The 22686-nt window shown below is 36.6% G+C and overlaps 1 protein-coding gene across 2 annotated transcripts in view; it reads right to left on the bottom strand.

The window, feature by feature from the left end:
• LOC126278658 (mitogen-activated protein kinase kinase kinase 4) overlaps nt 1–22686 on the bottom strand; it is a 184663-nt gene that overhangs the window by 27103 nt on the left and 134874 nt on the right. For both annotated transcript variants that reach the window (XM_049978889.1, XM_049978878.1), the window contains exon 18: nt 17574–17744. In XM_049978889.1, coding sequence (XP_049834846.1) covers nt 17574–17744 — 171 coding nt within the window. The remainder of the gene's footprint in view (nt 1–17573; nt 17745–22686) is intronic.

The following is a 22686-nucleotide window of genomic DNA, read 5'->3' as shown; positions in this document are numbered from 1 at the left end:
TTGTCTGCCATCCCCAGCATACTATCTCTCCACTCCCCTCCCCGCCCCAACCTAGACCTTTCCCCCATCCAGTCGCCACTCCCCTCATGCACTGGTGCTGCTGCTCACAGTGTGGATTCAGTTGCCTAGGACTGCAGTAGTGTGAGAGAGTTGTGTTTGTGTGAGTATGTGTATGTGTGTCTATTGTTGACAAAGGCCATTGGCCGAAAGCTTTAAGTGTGAAAATTTTGTTGTTGTGCCTATTTGCAACTCAGCATCTCTGCTATATGGTGAGTAGCAGCCTTCCTTATCACAATATTGTTTAAGTAACTATTGTTATACATTTTTAACCCTTCGGTGGGCATGCCTTTCATACTTCCATGAGTTGGTGCATTGTGGCTTTTACACCACAATTAGTGTTACATTTTTATCCTAAGGAAAAATAATCTTTATATAATCGCCAGTTACATTTTATTGGAGAAAACACCACATAACATTACATGGTTCTATAAAAATAATCTTTTATTTATTTGTTGCCTTCACAATTGTCTACTATTGTCATTGCAATTTATAACAAGCTGATATTATTTACTGCCTTCATTGTTCTTTTAATTATATCACTTAATTGCACTGATTCATGTGAAAAGAAAGTAACAAGGGAACATGTCATGAAATAATGGAGCATTCATAAACTCCCACCTGTGTTAATGCTTGTGAATAAATTAGTCAACTTCCATCTGCAGCTCACTTTCACATTCCACACATTTTGTATCTGTGACACTGTTTCTTGCATTTCATACATACTGTTTTGGTTCTATTGTTTCTACGTCTGCCACATATGTAACAAATTCAAGGTTTTGTTGGCTCCTTGGTCTTCTCTTCTTTGTGCCTATACTCGGTCAAGAAGGTGTGAATATCCTTGAGAAGTGTCTCAAGTAACGCCTGTTGATTCAAATGTTCTTCCATTAGGTCCAGAGCAAGATGTTTCAAAAAAATTTGTCTTCTTTCTTTATTACTAGGATTGTTGAATTTGAAAATAATGTTTGCATTTTTCCCAGCAATTTCTAGATGTCTGTAGAAAAGTTCAAGTAGCCATTGTCGCATTATTCTGGAAGTACTGTAGGATGAGCACATCTGATAGTGTCAACTCCTCCTTTGGTAGTATTGTAGTCCAAACTCACTCGAAATTTCTTAGTCTCTTGATTCATTTCATTTGTGCCATGCATTGTCGATAAAAAAAAATCACAAATTCATTCTTTGTAGGAACAGTTGAGACCATAAAATACCATCTTGAAAACCGAAGAGGCATGACTGAACCTCTCGGGTTTTATTTGCATAGAATTCTTTCACATGGAAAGTGTGTTACTGTCATAATGCAAATAAAGTTTTTCTGCCCTATGTGGTGTAACACAGGAAAGAATACAAAAACCTCCTCCTATCAAACGGCTGAAGAGGGTACAGTATTAAGAAAAAACACACCAACATAACTGTCATCTTTCTGAAGCCTTATAGATCACTTAATCATTATTGAAACACAACAAAACATTGTTTCAAATTTATTTATTTCCTTCTCACCTATTTGAAAACTAAGCTGATTATTCAAATATAATTATACAATGTACACTTTCACAGCTAGTGTTCACTTCAGTTGAAACTTCCACAGTGATCAGGCATGGTTGATGTAAGGAGGTATATGGAAGGGTATAAACACCTACATTATTCTACAATCGTTACCTCCCTGACAGTAATTTTTCCTGCAGCCATTTCGTCTTAGCTTCCCTGCACTTCCTATTTATTTCATGCCTCAGCGACTTGTATTTCTGTATTCCTGATTTTCCCTAAACATGTTTGTACTTCCTTCTTTCATCAATCAACTGAAGTACTTCTTCTGTTACCCATGGTTTCTTCGCAGCTGCCTTCTTTGTACCTTTCTTTTCCTTCCCAACTTCTGTGATGGCCCTTTTTAGAGACGTCCATTCCTCTTCAACTGTGTTGTCTACTGCGCTATTCCTTATTGCTGTATCTATAGTGTTAGAGAACTTCAAACGTATCTCGTCATTCCTTAGAACTTCCGTATCCAACTTCTTAGCGTACTGATTCTTCCTGACTAATGTCTTGAACTTCAGTCTATTCTTCATCACTACTATATTGTGATCTGAGTCTATATCTGCTCCTGGGTACGCCTTACAATCCAGTATCTGATTTCGGAATCTCTGTCTGACCATGATGTAATCCAATTGAAATCTTCCCGTATCTCTCGGCCTTTTCCAAGTATACCACCTCCTCTTGTGATTCTTGAACAGGGTATTCGCTATTACTAGCTGAAACTTGTTACAGAACTCAATTAGTCTTTCTCCTCTTTCATTCCTTGTCCCAAGCCCATATTCTCCTGTAACCTTTTCTTCTACTCCTTCCCCTACAGCTGCATTCCAGTTGCCCGTGACTACTAGATTTTCGCCCCCCCTTTACATACTGCATTACCCTTTCAATATCCTCATACACTTTCTCTATCTGTTCATCTTCAGCTTGCGACGTCGGCATGTATACCTGAACTATCGTTGTCGGTGTTGGTCTGCTGTCGACTCTGATTAGAACAACTCGGTCACTGAACTGTTCACAGTAACAGACCCTCTGCCCTACCTTCCTATTCATAACGAATCCTACACCTGTTATACCATTTTCTGCTGCTGTTGATATTACCCGATACTCATCTGACCAGAAATCCTTTTCTTCCTTCCACTTCACTTCACTTCACTGACCCCTACTATATCTAGATTGAGCCTTTGCATTTCCCTTTTCAGATTTTCTAGTTTCCCTACCACGTTCAAGATTCTGACATTCCACGCCCCGACTCGTAGAACATTATCCTTTCGTTGATTATTCAATCTTTTTCTTATGGTAACCTCCCCTTGGCAGTCCCCTCCCAGAGATCTGAATGGGGGACTATTCCGGAATCTTTTGCCAATGGAGAGATCATCATGACACTTCTTCAACTACAGGCCATATGTCCTGTGGATACACGTTACGTGTCTTTAATGCAGTGGTTTCCATTGCCTTCTGCATCCTCATGTCGTTGATCATTGCTGATTCCTCCGCCTTCAGGGGCAATTTCCCACCCCTAGGACAAGAGAGTGCCCTGAACCTCTATCCGCTCCTCCGCCCTCCTTGACAAGGCCGTTGGCAGAATGAGGCTGACTTCTTATGCCGGAAGTCTTCGGCCGCCAATGCTGATTATTTATCCAAATTTAGGCAGTGGTGGGGATCGAACCCGGGACTGAAGACGCTACCCCTTGGCCACGGGTCGCACAAGGACTAGCAAACAAGGAAAAATTGCATATGTTGAATAATGAAATTATCATGAAATTCCTGCACAAAAAAGCCCTGAAATTAAGAAAGACATTGGTCTGAATTCAAGCACAGCTTTGGAATCTTATCCCAATACTAGAAGGGAAGCACAATCTATTTTACAGATATGTCATCAGTTTCAGTCTTCTTTGCATAATCTGTACACAATTTTACAGATATCTCATCAGATTCAATTGTCTTTCTTTTGTTGCATATTTTAATTGATTTTAGCTGTCAGTTCAGCGTTAATATGATAATTGAAAGGACAAACCATATTACGTACGATCTTCTGTAATGAAACAATTGTTGGGAGGGGATAGGGGTGGGGGGGTGGTGGGGGGGGAAGGTCACTCAGGCCCCAGGTTGAGAGGGGACTCACCTACCGTGATGACAAAGGCTTGCTATCACATCTGATGCATTTGCCACAGTAGCAGCAAATGAGAAAATATAAAATTGCTGTTATATAAATAAATAAACCAGTGTTTACAAAATGCACACAGTGCCTCCAATCAGCATAGATTTCAGAGTATCTAGCCATTACCAATGTGACAGTCACATTCGAAGGGGGTGGGGCGGGGGGTTATAAATAAATAAAGAAAAATATAAGAAAAGCCTGTAGAACACAACAGACTCATGCTGATAATCATAATTAAGAATGACTACAGAATAAAAACCATTGTCTACTGAATTCAACTCATTTGTTCTGAAACACAAAAATTGTACATAAGCAAGGGCAGGAAAACTAGTTATATTTTTAGCTTATTTCATAGTTATTTTTTGTAAAATTTTGATGTTGTTTTTTGTAAAATTTTGATGTTATTTGTTGCCAAATTTGGTGTTATTTTCAGATGGCTTATTTTTCAATTATGTTCTTTGTTTTTGTTATATTTCACCATTTCTGAGTCTTATTTTGCAAAATTAATTTACCTAACAATTGCGTAATACAGTACTTATTGACATCACGCATCTCAATTGGATCATCTATATTTAAAAAAACTACTTTAGTTCCTTCCCATTAAAACTAACTAATTAAAAACAAGTAAGCCTATATTCAAACAATATCGGAAGTTTTACAAACTACAGCATTCCAGTAACTTCAAATTTCTATTCAGAGACAATACGCTGTCCATTCTTTAATACAGGGTGTTCCATTTATCTTGACCATCTCAAAGTAACTTTTTGTCCAGAAGCAACATAAAAATGTATCAAGCATTTTTAGCTATTAGCAGGATACTAAGCAGCATCATTTCATCTATTGTAACTTTGTTCGTTACAAAGGTATGAACAGAAGTGTATCTTTCTAAACAGCAACCTACATTTTTTATTTGGTAACCCATTTTCCATCTTCAAGACCTGTTCACAAATGTAATGCAGTGTATAGTTCATGTAAACATGATGTCGTTAAAAATGTAACACAAAACTGACTTTTTACTCTCCTGTACAACCTCACAGTGAAAGTACCTGTGGTATGGTAACTTGTCCACTTGCTGGAGTTGACAGAGGGTGGGGTGGGGGGGACCAACACACACTAGGAAAATGCATACCAGTCATTCAATCATCTTCAATTGACAATTTATATGAGTATGATGAACAGCAATAATGAGCATAAGTTAGCAGAACAGTAATTGTAATAATATGAGAAAGTAGGTTTCTGTAGGCTATCAGTCTGTCTAGAGTTTCTCAGCCCGAGTGGCGTTGTGCCTGATTTCAAACATAATAAAAAAAAGTAACGATTATGAAGTTTTTAATCAAGGACTGCACCTACTGTGCACAGCATAATGTTTAAAAGTTCTGCAGTACTGTACTCCTCATACCTTCACCCTGAACAAGAAAGCATTACTGCGATTTCTGTTCTGATAACTTACATTCTTCATGGATGGGCAACATCTCTACCTTCTGTTCATTGTTACACGGTCTACTCTTCCCCATCGATGCGCAAGTCGCTTAAGTGACATCACATCAAAAGACTTGCACCCGGCGTAGTGGCTACCCGATGGGAGGCTCTAGTCACACAAAATTTCCAATTTTTACTCTTCAACTGAAGATGGTTAACTGAATGACTACTGTGCATATTCCTTATGTTTACATTTGTTTACTGTCAGCTTCAGCAACTGCATGAATTATGTTGTTCTGACTACCTGCACCTTGTGCTAGTACAGAGGAGTCAAAGTCAGTTTTGTGTCAGTTTTTTAACGTCATGTTTACATGAATGTTGCCTTGTGGTACATTTCTGAGCAGGTTGATGAAGGAAGTTGATAAAAAAACATAGGCTGCTATTTTTTTAAAAAAAGAGACACCCTGCTGTCCATACTTTGTAATGAATCACGTTGCAAGAGAGGAAATTAAGGTGATAGCTAAACAATTGCTTGACACATTTTTTATTTGCTCCTGGACAAAAAGTTATTTGGGGTGGTCAAGATAAATGAGACAATCTGTATATTGTGAAAACTGCCACTCTGAGTCTACATTCGAACATGGAAGCCAAATTGCCTTCAGTACAACAGCAGACTTTCGACAATGTCCATATTTTCCACTGGCATGAAAAGCTGCTATTTAACTAAATTCTGAAGGAATTTGTATTGTTACCGAACGTCTACACTACAGGGATCTGTCATTCCACGTATACATAACAAGCTCTTTGCCAGGCCATCATCATTATCATCATCCTAAAGTTGAAACTAGAACTCACTGCTGTAAACACAGATTTTCATGTATCTGTGACCATAAGAGTTGACAGCCAAGTTCAAAGTTGCCACCCAACACTTTTCACAAGCACAATGCATTTTGCTGTTTCCTTCACCTCTATCTAACAACTTCTCTTCATGCTTTTCATCAGTCTGCTAGTTTCATCACTAAAAATTCCTTTGCCCATAATAATGAATCTGCCTTCAAACTATTTTAAACAGGAAAAAGAGTTAACAGTTTTACCCGAATATGTCTTATTTCCCAAAACTTTTTTTTACAATAAACTGTATCAAACACAATTTATTTTGGAGAGGGCTTTTATTTTCCACATCAATTAAACTGCACATTTTCCTAAGACATAAACATAAACATGACAACTGCTGAAAACAGCATTTCAGTTTCAAAAACACACAAAGCGACATGGCAACTGGTTAGTTTGCTTCTGTCAACCAATCACCATAGAACAAGTGACATCAAGCAAATGTGTTTCTGGGGGTACAAGAGAACACTCCGAATGTTTACCACAATATTTACTCAATATTTTTCTATTATTTTGTGATATGAAATCTATGGTGGCAGCGTAATCTGTAGCATGGCCTGAGTAACTGAATGAAGCAAAAGAAAGATTTATGTGCTTGAGAAAGCTAAAGTGTTGTATTTGGTGGCTTTTGTATTTGCACTTGCATACTATGAAAATATGCAGTTTAATTAATGTACCACATTAAAGACATTAAAGATATTAAAGATTTTTCTAAAACGAGATGATGTTTCTATGATGGTGGCAAGTATAGATGTACATGATGTTACTGCTAAACTAAATTACAGTGATATAGTTAAAAAGATCACTTGTCTGAAGTGCAAAGATGAACTTAAAATGTATTGTGAAAGTATTTCAAGTTTACAATCAGTAATCTTAGGATTAAGAAGAGAAAATGACAGCCTAAGGCATGAAAATATGGAGCTTATGTCGAAACAAAGAATGAGTGTACTGCCGAAAGTTAGCAACTACTAGTCGATGGAAAGGAAGACAGTGAACGGCAAATGTAAAGCACAAGGCAAAAAAATGTGACCTACAGTGAGTAAACCAAGTTTCGAGTGTGAAAACAATTTTAATATCCTTTATCCCGAAAACTGTAGTAAAGTGACTGGATCGAAATATGAAGTAAATTCGAGTGTCTCTTTGGAAAACATTACAAAAAGCAATCTTCACAGCAAACAAAGTGAAAACTCACGCAAAACAGTTAGATTTGTCCTACCTGTGCCTCACCTCTTACCACAAACCAATAGTGATAAATGTGAAATGTGGTGAAAACGAATTTCGTAAACTATGCAGTGGTGAAACAAACAAAAAAAAACAGTAAAAAATACAATCGTCAAATCGTTGAAAAAAAGGTGCAATGTTATCTTATTAACAGACGGCCACGGCAGAAATTTGGCGAGTGTTTTACAGGACAATTATAAAGATATCCAAGCAACAGGAATAGTGAAACCATATGCAAGTACGAAATCTGTTACTGATGTCGACCTGCATGGAAACAAGAACGAGGAGAATGAATTAGTGTGTGTAGCTGGTACGAATGACATCGCAAGAAATGAAGAACGAAACTGCCTAGAAAGCCTGGAAAACTTTGGAGAAGCAAATGAATCACGAAACACCATTATTACAACGCTGCCTCACAGGTATAATCTCATGTACAATTTGTGTGTAAATAAGTTGATTTGAAAAACAAACATTAAAATGAAACAAATGTGAGCCCATTCTGGCAAATCATAAATATTAGATACAGGCAAACTGAAAAGAAGCCTACATACCAGGCATGGTATGCACCTAAATTTTGAAGGCAAAAAATTCTTGTGGGACAAAGTATGGGAAATTATCAAAGAAAAAGACGATTTAAACAGAATTCTCAGTCACAAAGTAGACAATGATGTTTTTTTTAGAGGAAAGCATAATAAATTAACCCTTGCATATCAGAATGTCCAGTATGTAACTAATAAAACAGAGCAGCTGAATATTTACCTAAATGAAACTAAGCCACACCTCTTCCTAGCGAGTGAATTGGGATGCAAGGAAGAGGAAGTATATGGTTACAGGCTAAAAAATTACAAACTTATAAACTTGTGCTGCAGAAAGACACACAAAATGGTGGGGTAGGCATTTGTAGTAGAAATGGTGTAAAATGTGAAAAAGTTAAATGGATAGATGATCTGAGTACTGCAATGGTACTTGAGGTTGCAGCAGTAAACCTGAATTATGGAAACAACAGCCTTATTATAGCAGCACTGTATAGGTCACCTGGAAGTTACACAGAAGAGTTTCTAAATTGCCTAGAGGACTTGCTAGAGGGGACAGCAATGTATAAAAAACACTTGTTGCTTGTTGGAGACATCAACATAGACTCATTAAATAATGGTGTTAACTATTTGCACTATATGGATGTATTACATTGTTATAGCTTTAAACAAATGAACTCAGAACCTACAAGAGTCACTGCAAATATGGAGACATGTATTGACCATGTTCTCACAAATGTAGGAAAAGAGAAAGTAAATGTTAACACCTTAGAAAACTACATTTGCGATCACAGAGCCCTTACTATGGAAATTGATGTTGGGAACATAGATGTAACTGAAAGTGATACATTTATATATAAAAGAAAATTTAATTATTCTAAACTTAAGATGGCATTAGGGAATGAAAACTGGGAACCAGTGAACAATGCAACTGAAATGAATGAAAAATGGGAATATTTCTATAAGTTATTCAGTAACACTTTAAATGAAACCTTTCCTTTAGTTAAAAAAGTATATAAAGCTGTAAACCATAAAGCCGAGAATCTCCTTTCTGAAATTTAGCGAACTGAGGGAGAAAATGAAAGATTGCTATATACTTTTTAGAGATAGCTATATACTTTTTAGAGATACTAAACTACAATATTTCCAACAAAATATAAACTGCTCAGAAAAATATACAGAATGTCCTTGACTAACCTAAAAGCACAGAAATATACCTCTGAAATAAGGAACTCTAGCTGTATCAGTAAAACTGCCTGGAAAATAATGCATAAAGAAATTCGGAAACAGAATTCTTATGAACACAGCAACATAACATTAAAAGAAAATGGTGAAGAAATAAATGACCTAAAAGAAGTGTGTGAGAAATTTATACCAAAGTTCAGTACAGTTGGTACAAATGAAGTTCATGTCAAGCCACATAATTTTAGTCTTGGAAAATCTAGCAAGCCCTTTTATATCCACGGCGTTACTGAGAGGGTCATCCTAGCAATCATATCAGCACTTTGACCAAAAATGTCTTGTGACTAGGATGACATTTCACCTAAACTGCTAAAGGAATGCAGGGATAAATTAGTGAAACCCCTGACTCACTTGATAAATACCTCCCTCAGAAACGGAGTATTCCCTGACCTTTTGAAAATTACTGAAATTATACCAGTGCATAAAAAGGGTTTAAAACTGACACTAAAAACTACAGGCCAATATCATTAACGTCAGAACTAGGCAAATTGTATTAAAAACAAAGGTTCCAAGACTTACCAAGCGGGAAAGCGCCGGCAGACAGGCACATGAACAAAACACACAAACACACACACAGAATTACTAGCTTTCGCAACCGATGGTTGCTTCTTCAGGAAGGAGAGGGAAAGACGAAAGGATGTGGGTTTTAAGGGAGAGGGTAAGGAGTCATTCCAATCCCGGGAGCGGAAAGACTTCCCTTAGGGGAAAAAAAGGACAGATGTACACTCGCACACACACACACACACACACACACACACACACACACACACACACACACACATATCCATCCGCACATACACAGACACAAGCAGACATATTTGCCTTTAAATATGTCTGCTTGTGTCTGTGTATGTGTGGATGGATATGTGTGTGTGTGTGTGTGTGTGTGTGTGTGTGTGCGAGTGTACATCTGTCCTTTTTTTCCCCTAAGGGAAGTCTTTCCGCTCCCGGGATTGGAATGACTCCTTACCCTCTCCCTTAAAACCCACATCCTTTCGTCTTTCCCTCTCCTTCCTGAAGAAGCAACCATCGGTTGCGAAAGCTAGTAATTCTGTGTGTGTGTTTGTGTGTTTTGTTCATGTGCCTGTCTGCCGGCGCTTTCCCGCTTCGTAAGTCTTGGAACCTTTGTTTTTAATACAGAACTAGGCAAATTGTTAGAGAGAGTAATACTAAATCAAGTTGAATCATATTTACCAAACACAATCTGTTAAACAACCTACAACATGGATTCAGAAATGGGAGATCTACTACAACAGCAGTAGCATCTTTTATACATGAAATATTAAATAAGCTGGACAAAAGTGACAAGGTAATAGGCACTTTCCTACGTATGAGTAAAGCCTTTGATACTGTGAATCATACCATTCTTCTGTGTAAGCTAGAAGGGTACGGGTTGAGAGGACTAGCCTTGAAACTACTTCCCTCCTATTTGAAAGACAGGAAACAGTGTGTAAAGCTAACTTATCAAAATAATGAGCAGCTCCTAACAACCAAATCAAACTTCAGGACACTTCAATATGACGTGCCTCAAGGAAGCATACTAGGGCCTTTTCTGTTCCTTATATTTGTAAATAATTTATTTGAACCTCAAAATTGCATGGCTGTAAGCTATGATGATGACATATGCTTCATCAGCTATGGCAGTGATATGCAGTCTGCAGCTAAAAGTACCGAGATCAGTTTCAATACTCTGTCCGCATACCTTACAGCAAACAAGCTTCTTGTAAATAAAGACAATCACAGTTATAATGCTGCCATACTGTGTTTACATCTCCATTGGGTCTTGAATATGCAAATTCACTTAAATTTTTGGGCATCATTGTTGATGAACACGTATCATGGAAAGACCATGCAGATAATATTTGCAAGAAAATCAGTAGAAATGTGTGTCTACTGAAATGGGTCTCAGCCTTCTTGGACGATGATACTTAAAGGCAAATATATTTTGGGTTAATTCATCTGCACCTGCAGTATGGTATTGAGATATGAGGTGGGGCATCAGCAGTTCATATATATAGACTTCTTAGATTACAAAAAAAGGCAGTAAAAACGGTAGCCAAGGTAAAGAAGAGAGAGCCTCGTAGAGATATCTTTAGGAAGTATAAAATTCTTACGGTGTACTCCATGTATATACTGCAGACAGTCATGTTCATGAAACAAAATCCTGAATTTAATATGAGAAACAGTAATATACACAACTATGATACACGGGGAAGGGAAAATTTTCATAGAATTGTGACCAATAAAAAGGAAACGGACCACAGCCCACACAGAATGGGAGCAATTTACTACAATGCACTACCCTGTGAACTCAAGAAGGTAAATCTAAATATGATAAACAGCATGTTATGAAAGAATGTAAATATTTTACTGTATATGTGTAATGTAATCTAAATTTTACTGGCAATGTCCGAAAACTTTTTGTTATATGGACAGAAAATAAAATAATAAATAAATGTGTTACACAAAAGAATCAGGAAATTATACTTCAGCAGAAAGAGCTGTTACCAGCTTACCCACATCTAGGCATTAGTTTTTAATCACAAAATGAATGGCCAGTTTAAGGTTATATAGGTATCTAAGTGCTGGGGACAAATATCAAGATCCAATTTCAACATTAACAGTTATCAATATCAGTAAAACCCTTCACATTTATTAAATTTTTCCATCTGAATGTGAAAAAAAATGTCAATTTTAACTGTAATTTGTAGAATCTGTTGATTTGTGTTACATCAGTATGAACTGTCGATTTTGAATTATTTTTTGTGCTATCTCCAGTCCCTACACACAAGGTTTTGCAGGGCTTCCAAGATTAAAAAGACTGCTTGATCACCATTTCCATTTGAACCAGATCCCAGCTCCATTACTGACAATATGCAAATATGATATTCCAGCTTTTCAAAACACGACCTCTGTACCTGTTGAAATAAAAAAGCCATAGGAATTGCTAGAGGAACATTCAATCTCCACCTTTTCTCTCGGCCTTTCCAACCCCATTCTCAGAATTTTTGATTGGCTATTGTTTGACTCCTTATTGCCTTATCATTTAGTGTGTTCTCTGACCAGTTTCGTTCGCTGATTTTCATTTGATAGTGTTCTGTATGGCAACACTATAAATATCTTTGAAATGCTTCTCCTGTTCTATTTTGCAGATACTCAAAACATAAAAATCCCAACATTTCACATACTTCTAGGTATGAACAATACCTGTGATAATAATAACTGTGTTGTATAGCCCATCAGTGAGCCTCCAATTTCCCCAATTGTGCCCATTTCCTTCAAATGTTCTCCTAAGCATCTGCTCCACATGTCCTACCATAGTTGAATAGAAAAAAGCTTAAGGTCACCTGGACGTCATAAGGGCCCAACAAATGGTTTCTTTTCTTTTTAAAAATGTCTATGATTCTTCCCAATTCTAAAAATATATACATTATGGATAGTGCTTCATCATTTTTGTGTTTACGTGCCTTTCTTCAGCAGATGCCGTGCACAAATGCCTAGCTGTCACACTACTGTCAAACACAAAACATTGCCTACAATGTCTTATTTTTTCGTTGCTATTCCCAAAGCAACTAATTTGTGTAATATTATTGAAGAACATATCGACTGTCCTTTGAGCAAGGATTTATTGCAATCGATCTTTCTATCGATAAAAGTAGATTACTTGAGTACACTTATGTTTTTCACATGCATTCATGTTGTAAACTTGTTATCGTAACTGCGTGTTTCAACCATTTTACATTGTGAAACATTAAAAACGAAGATGATTTATTGCACTCTTAAATTTAATGGTAATTAACATAAGCAAATTGTTGGAAATCATAAAAATGAAGAAATTATGCCGCAGAGAAGCAAAAGTTCACCAGCGAGAGCTTCAGGCAAGCTTTAAGAATTGCTTTTTTCAATTGCTAAATGTAAACACTGTAACAGTGAAAAATCCCTTACATCTAGTGAGAACATACATAAGAGAAAAGGCCTAACCAGCAAAATTGGAGCAGAGTATCAAGTGTGCTGAGTAATGAAATGTGCAATGACATCTTCTGTAACATGTGAAAAATATAGTGAAGTGAATTTTTGCCTTGCTTACGCCATGGCATATATTGCGAAGGGAACAAAAGCAGCCCAGGTATTTTGTGGTATCCTGGATCTCCTGCTGCCACCATTCACATTTCAGAGCTGTTATAAACATTAGCAGAACACCCTAATTGAAGTCACTGAAACATCTAGGCAGAATATCGCAAGAGAAACTGTTTTTGACAATCTACAGATACTGAGGCTACATCGGATGGCATCTGGTGCTAGAGATTCCACATATCACTGAATGGAGTTGTCACAGTTTTGTCTGTAGATACAAGCAAAGTGCTGGACTATGAATGTCTTACAAAACACTGACAAGGTTATGCCCATAAAAAAATCAAGGTTACACCAATAAAATAAATGAACACAAATATGACAAAAACTGAAGGTTACAGTGGCAGTATGGAAAACTAGGGAGAAGTCTGTTTTTAGTAGGTCAATTGTTATACATGGTGTGCTATATATTCCTTATCTTGGTAATGGGGACTCTAAAGGATTTAATACTGTTGTGGCAGCTACACCATGTGTTGTAACTGAAATTTAAGGACTGGGATGTATATGACACGTACAGAAGAGAATGGAGTACATAGGAAACTCTGCAAGGACATGATAGGGGAAAAACACTCTGTTGGTAAAGCAAATACCACCAAGGGAGACTCACTGAATCATGACCAGAAAACCTCACAGAATACTATGGTCTAGCTATCAGTAGAAACAGCCGAAATGTCAGTGAGATGAGAAAAGCAATTTGGGCAAGAGCCATCTGATTACATTACATTATCTTGTTCTCACCTTATTCTAATTAACTAAGTGGATCATTGAACAACAGAGAAATTTCTTCACTCACTTTGGGCTTTAAGTTAAAAATCACCCAGTTGCATTTGTATATTCCAGGGTAGACAGCTTCCACAGTACATTTTTAACAGGCATCCAGGCTTGATCCTATTCAACATTATTAAATGTGGTCCTTAGTCCTGGTGGGTGGAAAAATGTAACATGCACATCTTGGTTTTGACAATCAATATTATCAACTCTGGCAATCCACCGCTGTTCACCATAAACACAAGTCACTGAGTTCTTATTTTGAAGTGTCAGTGGTACAATTTTTCCACACTGATGATGCTCACTATCAGGGGAGGTATAAAACAATGAAAAGATCAAGTGCCTTTTGTCTTCCGACAAGTGTTGAACCTTTCCTCCAAGTATCTGGTGTAGAGTTCTTGTATTTCCTCACAATTTACAATCTGGTTCTCATAGGTCTGCTGCAGAATAGCTTTTTATCGGAGAAGTAGATCAGTTCATTTATGGAAGGGTGGTGGGTTTTATGTAGTTTGTTAACTGTTGTTGAACAGCATGCACTGCTGTAGCATTGTGTTCAAGAAGTCACTTGCGACACAAAAACTGTGACCCTTTACTAATCTTGATCTTTATAATAGAGCACAAACTGATGAACAGTGGCCTGTTTCTTTACCCAGTGGTACCATTGTACAACACAGGAATAGGTTTTACAAAAGTCGAGAAGAACTAAGCATTCATCAACTGCGAATGTTTGCTTCTTGTCCTTCAGAAATTTACCCCAAGCTTTGGAAATAAAATGATGCATTTTCAGGTTTTCAAGGTTAGCTACTAACACTTCAGAAAACTTGTTTGCATTCTATATTGTCAGTCACCAAATCATCTTCTTCTGATTCTTCAAACATGTCATGTAAAAGTTTGTTTGCCTGGACAGTCTTGACATTTTTCCATGATCATAAATTGTAACTGTCAATATTGCAAACTACAGCTTCCAATAGGCCTTTATTGTCAATTCTAAGATTGATCCCATCTGTCATCAACTTTACGTTCTGGTGATACAAACAAAAGCAAACGTTATGGGTGCCACATGCCCCTACAACAATACCCCATTTTGGTCTCAGCTCACAAAAGTTTGACCTTCCAATTTTAATGTCAGGATTTTCTTGTCACGATTCTATGACTAGTACATTTAAATTAAACAGTATTAACCTTTTTTGTCTCTGAACCTTACTACCATTTTCTTTCATAAAAAAACAATCTTTTTTGAAAGGTATCTAACAGCTGCTATTTCATCTTCATAAAACCTAATAACCTTTTTGATCATGTTTTTATCTACGAAATTAGATGCATTTTTCTTTTGTAATGCAAGTAAAATTCCGTGCTCATTTATAAACTGCCTTGTTAATTTAAGCAAACGTTCTGACATACTAAATTCATTACTAAGTTTTGCTTGACTCAAAGAATTTGGTAGTAGCCTAATAATTTTAACTTCATTCTCTCTGTTTGAAATACAACATTTCGTGTATAGTTTTTCTATCAAATTATCATATTCAGTCATAGAACTGTTAGAACTTCAATTTGGTTTAGTGCAACTTTTCTTTTGAAATGAAACTCCCAAATTCTTTTTGCCACTTTCCCAATTTTTACATTCAATGCAAAACATCTTTTTTCTTCACTCAGTTTTACAATTTCACTAACAGGTGATACATACAGGGTTTTTCAAGCTAAATCTACTTTCTTTTATAGTTTCTGATGAGTCACAGAATTCTTTACCTGAACTATCACAATCCCTTTCTTTGTTGATGACAAATATCTTAGAGTAACATATTGGACACAATGACTTTCCTGGTATTATATTGATAAAAGGGCTTTTATTTTTAAAATAATGATCAAATGTTATTTCTCTTTGACCTTCAGTTATAAGGTTCTTTTTTTCTTAAAGGGTCCAAGCAAGACTGGCCAAAAACGTGATGACATTTCTTTAAGTATTTAATTTCCTCATACTTACAAGTTGAATTAACCTCTGAGCCACCTCTTAAGTAAAACAGCATTTTTTCTTCTTCAGTTAAAATACTTTCTTTAGCAATACTCCATACAAATTTTTACAGCAAGCTTCATTAATAAGATCACCAATAAAACACCGTCACTCCCTGTTAAACTGCACACTTCAAGAGCTCACTGGCAGCAGAGTGTGAGTGAACAGATGTTGGTGGAGGGGGATATACAACACACTGACTTGTACAGGCTTGTCTGTGAGCCTGTAAAGACTTGCAGGTGCTGTCTGCTAGCCTGCTGAAACTTTCTGCAGATGACTGTTCCAACAAATAATCATTTGCTGCTTTAATTTCATGTGTTTTTTCACATGTTTAAATTATAAATTGATACACTTTACTCCATTAGTTCTGACACTCTAGATATTATGAAATATATTTCTTACCCATATTTGCATTTTTTTTCTTAACTTCCCACTGAAATTCAAAGTTTAAATTTTTACTGGAGTTTGATATCATAAAGGTCTATTAGTGTGTAATTTTTATATTTTTATCTCATCCCTTAATGAAGCTTTTCACCGTGGATACACCATAAAAAGCAACTATACTATGTATGCAGTAGCTCAAAAAATATCAAGTGTGAGAAATTACACCTCCTCTGAAAAAGTACTGTTAAAAAACTGAATATTTTAAAAATTTATGGGCAATAACTTTGAGGAATACATTCAGCTAGGTAATCAAGGTTTTAATTTCCAGTCTAGTTTGTGCTGAACTAAGTGGTTCTGTTTGAAAGGTCTGGGGGAAACATGTTACTTAATAATTTAAAAAAAAACGCAAAGATGAAAAAACTTAAAGAAAAAACCTTGCAGCCTAAAACAAAAATTGCTGGTGTTTCTGAATAATAAACAACAAAAAATTTTAAAAGTGGTTTTGAGCCCACTAAACATTAGGAAATTCACCCTGCAAATATCAAATTTTTCTGAGGATTCTGAGCAACCAATTATTTTGTTTTCCTGGGCCACTTGGTATGGAATCACCAAATACACAACACAACAAATTGGTAAATAATATTGATTTACTGTTTCCACAAATTAATAATTAAAAGAATAAAATTTGTTTTGGTCTTTTACTTTAAATAGTGTCGAAGTATAGCATACCTAAAAGAAAAATTACACGTAATTCAGTCCTTAGGATAAAAATCAATGTTCACTCCACACTGTATTCCACAGTATTGAAATTTTTTTCACAAAGAGGTTGCAACATACTAATTATTTGGTTAAAGTTTCATTCCAATATGTACTAAAGTTTTTGAGTTATTTAATTTCAAAATATTAGTAAAAATTATTGGCCTCGATATCCAGGTCCCCATAAGTTACCCCACTCCTCCAATTACCTTATTATCATAATAAATGAAGAGCACAAGTTTGCTTTTGTTCTACAATATTACTTTAACTGTTAACCGGTTTTTGGCTTACCTTATTATCCCTCACATTTTCACATAGTATCAGTAGCACAACAATTTTGCATGTAAACAAAGTGTTAATACAATAAAAAAATGATAAGTCACTGAACAACTTCACTACTTTTTCTAAAAAAATTGCTTGTTGCACGAATTCCATCACAGTTTACAATGAAATATGAAACAAAAAATAATCAGTTCCTTACCAATTTTAATCCCTCTCTGCCAACTAAACGTAACACTGCGTGCTTTAATATGAATTTTATCTTCATACTCAACATCACTCACACAACCTATGAGCTCCTTATTTCTTAACTTTTCATCCATATCTCTTTCAAGTTTCCTCACAGCATCATAAACTCTTCGGATTCGTGGCACTGTAAGAGAAAACTTAGTAATGAAGTAGTGGTACTTGTTTACACAAAGGCATAAGAATTTTTTACCTCAACAGTGATGAGGAAAATGGCACAATTAATGCTAATATTAAAATTTTGAACATGAAAAACAAATTCATTTAAAAACTTTTAAACCATTTTTTTTAACGTACTGTTACTAATGTGATATTTTTCCACACAGTTATTCTGTCTTACTTTTTCATACTCCTCAACAGACAAAATGCTATTCCACAAAAGTTATATGAATCTTCAAACAATTTACTCTCCTAAATTAGCACTATTAAAAGACAATTTCTTCGCTCAAACTAGCCTTTTTAGGAGCAGAGTTAGGTCAATAAGCAATGTCAAAACAGTAAAGAAGGCAAAAGTCAAAGGGTATGTCAATTGGAATTATAACTAAGCAGCTCGCTATAGTACAGGAATTACCTTGAAATTAAGCATTCCAAAAAGCAGAGCTTTAGTATCACATATAAAGTGTAATAACTAACACTTAGGAGACAAAAGTTACAAGTGTAAGTAACTGGGCTGCTTCATAAATGTTATAAAAAGATAAACGAAGGTGGATAAAAAAAGTGAAGATTTGGAAAGACGAAGAATTAAACCAAAATAATTTTCTTTGCTCTATACATTGACACACTGTCCGCGTGGATACTTGTCTTGCTGTAAATAACCCAGACTTAAGGTATGCGATGTGACTGTTCAATCGTATATAGACAAGAGAACAACATGTCTGTCTTCTCGAGTGCTAATCATTTGGGACCATTGGGACTGAGAATTGCCCTGCTGAACCAAAATATTCAATATTTTCATGGAAGTAGCGTGATCCCAACCATCACATTCAGCAAAATTGCAGGTGTAGCCTCTATAAGCCACAATCCTGTCACTGTTGAATTTAGATGAGGAAAACACTACCTCACACACAATCAACATTCCAATGCAATGTCTGAATGAGAAACCCATAGTGTAATCTTTTCTTATATACAGTGTTCAAAATGATTCAAATGGCTCTGAGCACTTCTGAGGTCATCAGTCCCATAGAACTTAGAACTACTTAAACCTAACTAACCTAAGGACATCACACACATCCATGCCCGAGGCAGGATTCGAACCTGCGACCATAGATGTCGCGCGGTTCCAGACTGTAGCGCCAAGAACCGCTCGGCCACCATGGCCGGCTATTACATTGTGTACATTGTTCATCAGGTTATTCTAAAATGCTACCAGTAATCATTTGCACGTAGAAAAGTATGTAGTACATTCATGCCAATTTAACTTTTGTTGCATGCTGTCTTCATAGTATTGCAATTATAATGTGCAACAGTATACAAAAACTTTTGTTACCCTTGCTGTACTTGCTTTCTAATTTGTCTAAATAATGTGGGCTTTATTCCCCCAATACACAACAAATTTAGGCCATTCTCTCTATCAGATGGACATGTGCAAGGATTTTAAGAAAATATATTTCGTCTTGGACACAACAGTGGAGAATGAAGTAGGAATGTAGCGACCATCTGCCCTTATGTAGTGTTGTGTTGCATGCACTTTGGACATGTGTTTACAAACACTGCACTGTCAAATATTTTGTGGCACACATTAGTGGCAGTGTGCTTTATAAATGCATTTTAGTTTTGTTTATTCTTTGATTTGTGCTTTCTATGTTCTTGTAGCTTCTGTGCCTAGTTATTAGTGCATGTGGTTGGCTGTGGGAAGAGACCAAACAGCGAGATCATTGGTCTCATCAGATTTGGGAAGGATGGGGAAGGAAGTAGGCCGTGCCCTTTCAAAGGAACCATCGCAGCATTTGCCTGGAGCGATTTAGGGAAATCACGGAAAACCTAAATCAGGATGACCGGACGCGGGATTGAACCGTCGTCCTCCCAAACGCGAGTCCAGTGTGCTACCACTGTGCCACCTCGCTCGGTGTTATTAGTGCATACTGACAGGGTAACTTTGATGTATTGTTCCTGGCAGATTAACTTTAAGTTGTGAGTTGTATTCTCACAAGCTGTAATATTTATTCATTGATTCTCCTGTGACCACACTGAACAAAGCCTGTAGCCCAGTTTTCCTGTGCTGAGATATAAGAAGGCTTAGAGATTCTCGCAATTGCAATGATTTTCAAGCACCACAAAAACAAATTTTTCCTGAGGTTTCTGCAGCTCCGACACTTCTGTGTACTATTCTCTACACAGTTCTCTTCCCTACACTTGCTTCTGTAGTTCATTTCTGAGTCTCCAAAATGTTAAAAATGGAAGTATCGCTTTCAGACTCACATTTGAAGAAGTTATAAATGCGAGGCATAAAACTCCTCAACTGCTTGTGAAGCATCTGCATCTACATCTACATCTACATCTACATCTACTCTGCAATTCACAATTACCGGTAAGTGCCTGGCAGAGCACTCGTAGAACCTTCAAGCTATTTCTCTACCATTCCCCTCTTGAACAGCATGAAGGAAACAAGAACGCTTTAATCTTTGTATGCAAGCTCAAATTTCTCTTATTTCATTATGATGATCATTCCTCCCTATGTAGGTGGGCACCAACAAGGTATTTTCACATTCTTGAGGGGAAAGTTGGTGACTGGAATTTCATGAGAGAATCCTACCACAAGGAAAAACTCCTTTGTTTTGATGATTGCCACCCCAGCTCGTGTATCACATATGTGACAGTCTCTCTCCTATTTCGCAAAAATACAAAATAAGCTGCCCGTCTTTGACCTTTTTTGATTAATTCTATCTGCTGTGGATCCCATACTTGATAGCAATACTCTAGAAGGGGGCAGAAAAGCGTAGTGTAAGTGGTCTCTTTAGTAGATCTGTTGAATTTTCTGTGTGTTCTACCAATAAACCACAGTCTTTGGTTTGCTTTCCACACAACATTATCCATGTGACAGATGCATTCTAAGTTATTCGTACCTGTAATCCCTAAGTATTTAGTTGAATTTACAGCCTAAGAATCATGTACTTTATCCTGTAAACCAAATTTAGTGGATTCCTTTTAGTACTCATGTGGATGACTTCAGGCTTTTTATTACTTACAGCCAATTGCCACTTTTCTCACCATGCAGATATCTTGTCTAAGCCATTCTGTAATTTGTTTTAATCTCCGATGACTTTATACGACAGTAAATCACAGTCAAAGAGGGCAGCTCAGGTTGTCTTCTAAATTGTTTACTAAATCAGGAACAGAGGAGCACCTACATCACTTCTTTGCAAACGCCAGATATCACTTCTGTTTTACTCGAATTTCCATCAATTATTAAATACAGTGATCTTTATGACAGGAAATCCTGAATCCAATCCCACAACTAAGATGATACTGTGTAGGCACAGAATTTAATTTAAATTTTCTTAGAGGAACTTCACTTTATTGCTGTCACATGATATTTTCATTTGGAAATCACACCAAACCGTTTACAGATACACATTCACAACTATACTGCTAGAAGAAAGTAACATCGACATCTGAACGAATAATTCGGTAGCTCTGTGAATGAAACTGCATTGTCACAAATTACGGAAACAGTGCAGCATGTGGAAGAGAGAGTCTCACAGTCTAGTTTGTAGCTTGTGGTTAGCTGCTCGGAAAGAGAACGAATTTTACTGGCTGCTAGCAGTTAATGGTAGGGGAAGTGCAAAATGGCTGAAAATAGGGCTACCTTACTACCTGACATGAACTATAGTGTTTAGTTGTGCAGATGCTTCCAGTGTGGTCAAGAAAGTCTGACTAATAAAGAATGAAGTGACAGACCTTCTCTCTACGAAGAACTGCGAGTCGCACGTAAAGGGAAGGTACTGATGCTCATAGACTTACTTTAAAACTTGTTCTATTAATTCATACCATTCATTGGTGTTTTATGTGCACTAAATGCAAACAGCAAAATGTTATCAGCCAATTGGATATGGTTCATGCATCTTGCTTTAATACATATTCCTTGCTGGTTTTTGCAGTTCCAAAAATCTGAAAGATTCATTTTGTATTCATGGTGTCCTGTAGCCTTTATGACTTTAATGAATGACATTGTATGTATATAATAAAGGAAATTCTTTTATGTATCTACTTAGACAAGGCTGCTCGCTTTAGTTTTTATTTATATAGGTCACGCTACATAGCCTACTGAAGTGGTCCCACAGAATACACACAATACATAATACTATGTTTTATCTTGAATATTTAGTTTAATCTTGAAAACATTCATAATTTCAGGTTAGGCTACCAAGTACTTAACTATAATTTACGCTCGAACCCTCACAGAATTTCCATAAATTCTTTGGCAATTTTAATTTTTAGCTGGTTTTTAGCATGCTCTCATTTAGTTACAATACCTACTTCAGTTGGACGTTGTTGAGTTACAGAGGAGGCAGCCAGCTGTACAATACCAGCAATATATTTTGTTGTCAAAATATTCATACTCTGCATAATGTGGGTACTTTTTTCTATGACTTAGATGATGTGTATACTTACTTTATTTTATTATCTGATTGCTTCAACTATTGAACATAAAATACAATTACTACAACAGTGCATATTATGCCGGTTACATTACCGCTGTTAGTGAATGACACTTCATCGCTAAATAGAACGCGTGCAAAAAAATCTGTCATCGTCCTGTGATTTCTCTTGCGCCCAGTGGCAGAACTGTAAACAACGTTCAAAGTCGTCGCCATGCAATTCCTGGTGCATAGAAATATGCAATTGATGTTGATGCAGCATTCTCAACACCGACACTTTTGATATTCCCAATTCTCACGCAATTTGCCTGCTACTGATTTGCGGATTAGCCGCGACAGCAGCTAAAACACCTACTTGGGCATCATCATTTGTTGCAGGTTGTGGTTGACGTTTCACATTCGGCTTAACACGTACCGTTTCCTTAAATAACTTAACTATCCAGCAAACGGTCCGGACACTTGGATGATGTC

The sequence above is a fragment of the Schistocerca gregaria genome, chromosome 1 (assembly GCF_023897955.1).
Source record: "Schistocerca gregaria isolate iqSchGreg1 chromosome 1, iqSchGreg1.2, whole genome shotgun sequence".
Classification (NCBI taxonomy): domain Eukaryota; kingdom Metazoa; phylum Arthropoda; class Insecta; order Orthoptera; family Acrididae; genus Schistocerca; species Schistocerca gregaria.
This window is presented reverse-complemented; position numbering and strand designations above follow the sequence as displayed.